Raw genomic sequence first — 9589 nt, forward strand, 5'->3', positions numbered from 1 at the left:
GAGGTGAAGATCAGAGAATTCTGACCCTTAGGGAGATTTCTATTATCAAATAATATACAATAAACAGCATTCACAGCAAAGCTTCTTGAAGTTGGATTACCATGTCATGCTAACTTTTTAGATGCAAAATAGTTAGGTGCAAATTTTTAGATGAAATCTTCCATGCAACAACATACCTCAGGGGAGACTTCTGTAATTCCAAATTGGGATAAACTTTGATGCAAAACATTGATATTAAGTGAACGCAGCACTTCCTCAGATGGCAGAGATTCTGAAATTCCTCCTTTTCGATTTACGGGAGACACAAAGAGTTCAACACTGTTCTTCTTGCTCTAGTAAAAGCAGATGATTTGTATATGTTAATAACCCTTTTAAAAAAATTTGGGGAAATATTTTTGACTTTCCTCTAGAAACATTAAAGAAAATCAGAACCCTAGAATCCTAAAAAGCATCTTGGAGATTACGTTTATTAGTAATTCTCTGGTCCACTTAATATTACCAGCCTCAAATCTTCACATGGCCTTCTTTCAATTAATTGACACCCCAAGATTTATAATTTTATATTTCATTGGATGCTGGTTTATTTTCCATTCCATACTGCAATTTTTGAAATATATCATTTGGATGTTCCCTGAGTAATTGTGCTTGAAGAAGCATTTTCAAATCGAATGAAATAAAACCTGATGCAATAGTACAATTATTAGACATTGCAACTCCATATATTTTTCTTATAACTTATACTGATGTGGAGGCTGGAGTAAGGAAGATGATGCTATATGAGCTTTAAAATTCCTTCCCTGATTCTGTTTTTCTTCTCAAATACGTCACACTTTTAAAATCTATCCTTTGGTAGAAATGTGTATGTTGTGTAGTAATATCACGATACTTTACCTCATTAGCTGAAATGAAGACAGAAGATCTCCTACCATAAATGGCTGATAGGCCACGTACACATAAAAAATAAACACTACATAAAAACGACATTGCCATTGATAGATTCTCTTTTACAACTTATACAATGTTCTTATAGAAGTAGGTTATTGCTCATCTTTTTGATACATGGAATTCTCTCATGCTAGAAAATTTTCTTTTAATGCAGTTTTTCAGTTCAACTAGGAATAAAATAAAGTATCAATATACTACTAGCAATCCAGAAAAAGTGTTTCCATATTTGCAGGAACAATAGACAATGACTAAGTATAGCATAATACTGATGCAAAACATTTTTATAATAATTTAAGTAGTTTATGATGTAATAACAACAATAGTAGAAATAAAGGACTAGTTTTGTGCCTGACACACTCTCATCTACCTTAAATCTGTTATCTCATTTAATGCTCAAAACCTCTCCAGTATATCAGTATTATAGTTCCCTCCATTCAGCAAATGAAGAAACATAAGTAGCTTGCCTAAGGTCACACAGCTGAGACATGGCCAAGCTGAAAATGGAGTGAGCTAGACTCCAGCAACAGGAGTGCAGTTCTGTCTGTCTCCAAGGCACATGCTCTTCACCCCTGTGCTCTGCTGCCTCGAGTATCCTCATAACTCTACCAGTTATAATAACTACTCTTAGAAATAGACGTGTACAAATGCTACTAACATTTTCCCAGGATAGGTGTATCCCTCCCTGGATGTGGCAAATCCCTCTTTTATTCCTGCAAAAGGACATCTAAGATATCTGAGATATCTGTATGAGTGTGTGTGTGTGTGTGTGTGTGTGTGTGTGTGTGTATAAATCTAGACCTAGAGCTAAGACATCTATAGTACCTAAGTCTTCTCATTTGAGCAAGATCTGCCCTGGATATAAATAATCCATTTCATTCTTTCAGGATATTAGGGAATGCTGTATTTTCTCTTTTATGGTACCAAGTGAAAAACTTTGTTTTTTAAGCTTATTTTGTCCCGGGAAATAGTTGGGTCCTAGAATAAAGTCATTATAAAGAATGAAACAACTCACCCTCCACACAAATAAAAATGCAAAGAAAAAAAAAAAAACCCTAAACCAAAATGAAAAGCAATTCTTTTCTATAGCAGGAAATGCAGATACTGGTATAGTAGAAAGCTGAGCTCAAGCAGAAGATAAGAATTTAGGGCAAGTAGAACACTGAGTCCTTGCTTGAGTTCCCATTGCAGTGGAAATTAAGAACAATTTTAAAACTGCAAGATGATTCCAAAGTCCCTTTTCACAGGAACCTTAGGTAATTAGCTTTTTACAAAGAAAAAAATCATCTGCTTTGAATTTGCCTTTCTCTGCCTTTGCTTACACCCACCTTCAAGTACAGATGGGAAAGCGTAGTTGGATGACATCTAGGTTTCCAAACAACTGAGAAAAGAGGGGAAGAAAGGATGTATGTGATTGATAGATAGGTCTAAAGTGGGCCTTGGACAGAAGATCCTTTGGATTTGCCTCATCCTACCCCACATACCTATGTACGTTTTTCTCTTGGCTTTTCAGAACTATCTATTCTTGCAGTCCATTTGGGCTGCTGTCTCCAAGAATGGAGTCTTTATTTTTTATTCAAAATCCTCTGCCTGTGCATTCAGTATCTTTCATCCTACTGACATACTTGAAGGAGTTTACACAGATATTGTCTGGAGAGAGTGCTTTAGCTGATACTGAAGGTTTCACTCTTAGGAAGAATATTTTGGGAGTAGTGTCAGGTTGGTGAGACAAGTATTTTGGGCTCCTCTATTCATACCTACTGGGGTACAAGCTTTGAACTATGAGAGGGCTGACGAATATTTTCTGTAAAGGGCCAGAAAGCAAGTCTTTCAACCATTAATTTAGCCAAATGACCTGTTACAGTGACTCAGCTCCGTCATTGTATCATGAAAGGAGCCATAGACAATATGTAAACAAATGAGTGTGGCTCACTGCAATAAAACTTTCTTTACAAAAACGTAGTGGTATGCCAGATTTAGCTCAGGGGCCATAGAACTATAGAACTATAGTTCTATAGAACTAAAGAACAATAATGTTCTTTATTATTGATCCTTATTACCGAGCCCTTCGATAAAGATCAAAGCTTATAGCTGGGAGTGTAAAAGGGAGGCATCTTACAATGAGGCGATTGATGTGCACTTGCTGGGGTAAGAGTCCTAAAGCTGCGGCCACTCCTTGGCGGAATATTCGAAGCAAGGTTATGTTCAGCTTGTCAACATCCATTTGCAGTGTCTGGAAAATAAAGAAAAAAGAAATCCAAATTATCGTAAGTCTTTGGTTCAGGATATTCAGTTCCTGACTGATGACTGACCACAATAATTTCTGTGACTTTGATAAATTCACACTCATGGTAACTTAATGCATTTTTAACGGAGGTAACATGATAGGAACATTTTATGTGAAATTTGAACTGGTGTTAGTTAAAAAGATGATGCATTGTATAATAATGAAATTTGTCTAGTTATAATCAATAATGCATATGAATAATCAATTCATAAAGAATTTCACTGAAATGTGTGTTGGTTTATTTAGCTTTAGTTCAAGTCCAGATGACAGAATTAAATATGTGGCCAAGTGTATTTCACTAATCCAATCTAGAGGACAGCTTTAATTTATGTTCACACACAGTTATGGAGAGAAAGATGTATGAAGTTCCATCACGCCAGACTTGGCAGTTTCTCTATACAGTGATCTGCTGCCAGTGTAAGGCAAAAGAACGAAGTGCAATAACGTATTTTCAAACTCTGGTAAAGAAGCCAATGGTACTGATGATTTGCTCTAAGGTTAACAATTTTTATCCAATTGTTTGGCCAAACACTCTTAATTTCCAAGTCGCTCTGGAAAAAGACAATTAGACATTTGAAAATTCCTAAAATACAAATCAAGTTATGAAACTAATAATACAGTCTTAATTCGAGCCATGGGTGCTATCCCTACATTTAAATCACAAACTATTTAACTATATTTAATGCATCATAAACATTGAGATATTGTACAAGATGTTTATGATGCATTAACAAACATCATAAACAAAAATGCATCATAAACATTGAGATATTGTACAAGATGGAGAAACCAAATCTTTATGCATTTCTTACATATATGTATTTAATAATATTTTATTTTTATTCCCCTTCGCCTATTTCTCCTATGCCCTTCCCCTAACCTCTGGTAAACACCAATCTGTTCTCTGTATCTTTGAGCTTGGTTATTTTTAGATTTCACATGTAAGAGAAATCTTTCGACATTTGTCTTTCTCTGTCTGACTTAATTCACCTAGCATAATGAATGCTCTCAGGGTCTATCCATATTGTAGCAAATGGCAAGATTTCATTCTTTCTGTGACTGAATATTATTCCATTGTGTATGTGTATATATATTTCTTTATCCATTTATCCGTCGATGGACACTTAGGTTGTTTCCATATCTTAGCTATTGTAAGTACTGCTGCAATGAACTTGGGGGTACATGTATCTTTTCGAGTTAGAGTTTTCATTTTCTTCGGGTAAATACCAGAAGTGGAATTGCTGGATCACACAATGGTTCTATTTTTAAGTTTTTGAGGATCCTCTATACTCTTTTCCATAGTGGCTACATTAATTTACATTCCCACCAACAGTGCTTAAGGGTTCCCTTTTCTCACATCCTTGCCAACACTTGTTATTTCTTGTCTTTTTGATAATAGCCATTCTAACAGCTGTTAGGCGATATCTCACTGTGATTTTGAGTTGCATTTCTCTGATGATAATGACTTTGAGCATCTTTTCATGTACCTGTTGGGCATATGTATATCTTCTTTGGAAAAATGTCTGTTCATATACTGTGCCCATTTTTAACTTGGATTATTTGGATTTTTATTTTTTATTTTTGGCTGTTGAGTTGTATAAGTTCTTTATATATTTTGGATATTAATCTTTATCAGATACATGATTTGCAAATATTTTCTCCCATTTAGTAGATTGCTTTTTTATTTTGTTAATGATTTCCTTTGCTGTGCAGAGGCTTTTTAGTTTGATGCAGTCCCACTTGTTTATTTTTGCTTTTGTTGCTTTAACTTTTGGTGTCACATTCAAAGAAATCATTGCCAAGGCCTTTGTCAAAGAGCTTATTACCTATGTTTTCTTCTAGGTGTTTTATGGTTTCAGGTCTTATGTTTAAGTCTTTAATTCGTTTTGAGTTAATTTTTGCATATGGTTTAAGATAGTGGTCCAGTTTCATTCTTTTGCATGTGGCTATCCAGTTTTTCCAACATCATTTATAGAAGAGACTGTCCTTTCCCATTACGTATGCTTGGCTCCTTTGTCATAAACTACTTGAGCAGATATACATGGGTTTATTTCTGGGCTCTCTATTCTGTTCTATTGATCTATGTGTTTGTTTTGGTGCCAAAACTATGCTTATTTAATTACTATAGCATTATAATTGAATTTGAAATCAGGAAGTATGATATCTTCAGCTTTGTTCTTTATCAAGACTACTTTGGCTATTCAAGGTCTTTTTTGTTTCCATATAAATTTTAGAATTCTTTTTTCTCTTTCTGTAAAAAATGCCATTGGAATTTTGATACAGATTGCACTGAATCTGTAGATTGCTTTAGGTAGTTTGGACATTTCAAGAATATTAATTCTTCCAATTCAGGAGCACAGATATCTTTCCACTTATTTGCGTCTTCCTACATTTTTTCCTTAATGTCTTATAGTTTTCAGTTTATAGGTCTTTCATCTCACTTATTAAATTTATTTCTAGATATTTTATTCTTTTTCATGAAATTATAAGTGAGATTGTCTTCTTAATTTCTCTTTCTGATAGTTCATTATTAGTGTGTGGAAATGTAACAGATTTTGTGCATTGATTTTGTATCTGCAACATTATCGAATTCACTTATTAGTTCTAACAGTTGTTTGATGTTGTTTTAGGGTTTTCTATATATAACATCATGCCAAATGAAAATAGGGACAATTTTACTTCTTCTTTTTCAACTTAGATGCTTTTTATTTCTTTTTCTTGCCTGATTACTCTTATTAGGAATTCTAAAACTATGTTGAATAAAAGTAGCAAAAGTGAACATCTTTATCTTGTTCTTGATCTTAGAGGAAGACTTTTCAGCTTTTTACCAGTGAATATAATATTAGCTGTGGGCTTGTCATATAAGGCATTTATTATGCTGAGGCATATTCCCTCTATTGAGTTTTTACCACAAATGGATGATGAATTTTGTCGAATGCTTTTTCTTCCCTATTGAGATAATCATATATTTCTTATCCTTAATTTTGTTAATGTGGTGTATAATATTGACTGGTTTGTGGATGTTGAACCATCTTTGCATCCCTGTAATGAATACCACTTGATCGTGGTATATGATCATTTAATGTATTGTTGAATTCAATTCGCTAATAATTTGTTGAGGATTGTCATACCTATGTTCATCTGGGATATTCACCTGTAATTTTCTTTTCTTGTGGTGTTGTCTGGTTTTGTTATCAGGATAATGCTGGCCTTGTAGAATCAGTTTAGAAGAGTTTTCTCCTCTTCTATTTTTTAGAAGAGTTTGAGAGAATTGATATTAACTCTTCTTTGGGTGTTTGGTAGAATTCACCAGTGAAGCCATGTGGTTCTGGACTTTGTTGGGAGGTTTTTGATTACTGATTCAGTCTCCTTACTATTAATTAGTCTGTTCAGATTTTCTGTTTCTTCATAATTCAGTCTTGGTAGGTTGTATGTTTCTAGGAATTTATCCATTTCTTGTAGGTTGTCTAATTTGTTGTCATATAATTATTCATAGTAGTCTCTTATGATCCTTTGTATTTTTGAGGTATTAATTATAATATCTGATCTTCATTTTTGATTTTTTTATAATGCATTTATATATATTTATGCATTTGTTGTATGTTTATAATGCTTAATTTACAAACTTGACCATAGTAGGTTATCAATAACTGTTGGATGGCTGCCTATTCTAGTATAAGAATAGATTAGAGAGCCTTCTTCCAGTTTGCTCTAAAAAGAGAATGATACAGCTTCAAGAATTTTTAGTCTTATTAGGAAATAAATCATCCTCTATCCATAAAGTTGGTACAAAATAAGTGACTGAAAACTGAGCCAAATGTTCAAAGCTACAGAAATTAGAGGGAGTGAGGATGTCAAAAAAGATATAATGGTTACCAATCAAAATGGTGGACCCCGCTGAAGCTCTAGACTGTATTTATACCTTAGAATCTTTTAATATTTGCATGGGGGGATGGGGCCATAGGCTTGGCCATGTTAAGATCTGAAAGTGGACTCCTTGCCAAACTCTGAGATCCAGAAGAAGGCACAATCCATTCAAAAACTCTACCTTACAGCCCAACTATAAGGTACAACTTGCTTCTGGGGAGCAGGGAAAAGAAATGTTGGGAATAGGTAGAAAATCAGTAATATTTCTTTTTATTAAATAAAAACTATCTAATGGTACACAATTTTTTGCTATATTATTCTCTGTACTTTTCTATAGTCTAAAAATGTTTCCAATGTATAACAACATAATTTAATACAGAAAAGATGAATTTGGAAATGCAGTAATGAGAAAAACTATTACACTTTTAAGCATGTTTTATGTATTTACCTGGAAAACCCAAGAGATTAGAAAAACTCAGTCTACCTGGTGACTAAGAAACAGAAGCTTCTTTTTATCTAATAGCTGACTTTCAGCTCTGGGAGGTTGTGGAAGTTGCCAGTAGATATGGGATATTTTATTGGAGACTATTTATTCCCTTTCTCTTGCAAGGCGAAGATGGGTTCGCTAGTTCCCATAAACCCTGACGAGGAACCATTGACTTCTGGCTCACCAGTGTTTGCCAGGCAGGGTATAAGCAGGTAGGCACTGTCCCTGATCCCCATGGGCAAAACTTGGAGCCAACGGTCCACGCTGGGAACTGAGAGTCAAGGGGGTTGTGTACACACTTGAGAACTCAATTCCCAGGGCCATGACTAACTTGGGACTTGTAACTGTGGAAACAGTATTCAAGTCTAAGTTTCTCAGAGTGAATGGCAAATGGAAGTGAAATGGGAACTCAAGATTAAAAATTATCAAAAAAAGAGGCAACTTTCCAAAAAGGCAAAAGCTGTGCATTTGAAATAGAAATTTTAGACTACTTAACTAAAGTGAACAAGTGAGTCGAAGTAGTTAGTTTAAAACTGCAGTCATCTGGTTTATTGCATCAAAACATTTGAATAATTGGCCTTAACTCTTTGCTTGCCTGTGAAAAGCTGGATTGATTCCACATTGTGTGCACACACTTCTGACTATTCCCCATAAATGGTGATAGTAAACTGTAGTACAAACAGAAAAATATATATATATATATATTTAAGGGTCTAATATGTGCCAGACATTATACATGAGCGCAATTAGACAAAATGAGAATTTTATTTCAGAGAAGAGTATATGACTTCCTGTAGTTAGAGGATATATGCTTCTGGATAGATGCTGGAGATGCACAGCTTCTCCTCATCCCGTTATGTGAAATTTAAACAACTGCAATAGACTATAAATTTCAATAGCAACAAGAGCATTACAGCTTTAAAGTTACCAAACAACAGTGAAAGATATATTTAGTCTGAATGTTAAACCCATTTGGTTATTTCTGTCATTTAACACGCAAATAATTTAAGTTTTTAATTTCAAAGAGATTACAATGCTCTTTCCAAATGCAAATGTTCAGCCACTTAACAGTAGTAAATAATGTAAACAGAGATACTATCCAAGATCAATTGAGCATTTTTATTGATATTACAAATATATAAACATAAAGAAAAATACTAAACATAATACAAATTCAAGGATTTCAAACTCCATCTTTATTTAAATTTATTGGGTCTCTCCCTTGTTAAGAGATTCCTGAGTCGATTTCTTTTACCTGGGGCCTAGGTCCTTCCCCTCACTACTCCTCCTCGCAACAAAGGAAATACCACTTTTAATAAGATTTTCTTATTAAAAAGAAGACTGTCCACTAAAGTAGTTGAAACCTGTTAAGTCTTAGATATAAATCAGTCCAACGCAACTGATTAAAATGTAGCACTTGAATTTAGGCACCAGCATTACCTTTAAATTGTAAGTATGTGATTGAGTTTTGGCTATTTGTTTTGAAAGGATGGTTGTACTATTTTTGTCTGGTAGTGGGGCAGGTTTCTAAAGGTCAGCCCCCCTCTTGATGTTATTAGGCAGCCTGGACTGGCATGTGGTCATCCCCAGTAAGAGTCAGGATCACATTCAGTGGCCCCATTAGGGGAAGGAAGACCAAATGGCCATTTCTCTCCCTAAAGAGATAGCCTCAAAGCCCTTGAGAGAAGTCCAGTCTCAATTCACAACAGACGCAAAAGAACTCAGCTTCCTTCAGGACCAAAGCCTGTCAGGAGGAATCCACCAACCTCTCTCTAACTTTAATGTGTCCTTATTGCTACCTAGAATCCTGGCCATTGGTTAGCTTGGCAAGTGATTTCCAGGAATAAAAGTAAAAGTTTCTCTGTTTATGTCTTTGAACTAAGTAGAAACCTCTGACCTATAGGAAGCATCACTCAGTCCCTTCTTATAACTCTCTGCATTGTCCTCCGCTATTATTTACATACCAATGATTTTTATTCCAATATTTCACATTCCTACCTTTCTCA

At 34.7% G+C, this 9589-nt stretch overlaps 1 protein-coding gene across 2 annotated transcripts in view; it reads right to left on the bottom strand.

The window, feature by feature from the left end:
* Window positions 1-9589, bottom strand: part of PTPRR (protein tyrosine phosphatase, receptor type R) — a 229108-nt gene that overhangs the window by 104200 nt on the left and 115319 nt on the right. For both annotated transcript variants that reach the window (XM_011374274.2, XM_011374277.1), the window contains 2 exons: window positions 3062-3175; window positions 177-332 (listed from right to left, as the gene is read on the bottom strand). In XM_011374274.2, coding sequence (XP_011372576.1) covers window positions 177-332; window positions 3062-3175 — 270 coding nt within the window. The remainder of the gene's footprint in view (window positions 1-176; window positions 333-3061; window positions 3176-9589) is intronic.

Source organism: Pteropus vampyrus, unplaced genomic scaffold (genome assembly GCF_000151845.1).
Source record: "Pteropus vampyrus isolate Shadow unplaced genomic scaffold, Pvam_2.0 Scaffold9, whole genome shotgun sequence".
NCBI lineage: Eukaryota > Metazoa > Chordata > Mammalia > Chiroptera > Pteropodidae > Pteropus > Pteropus vampyrus.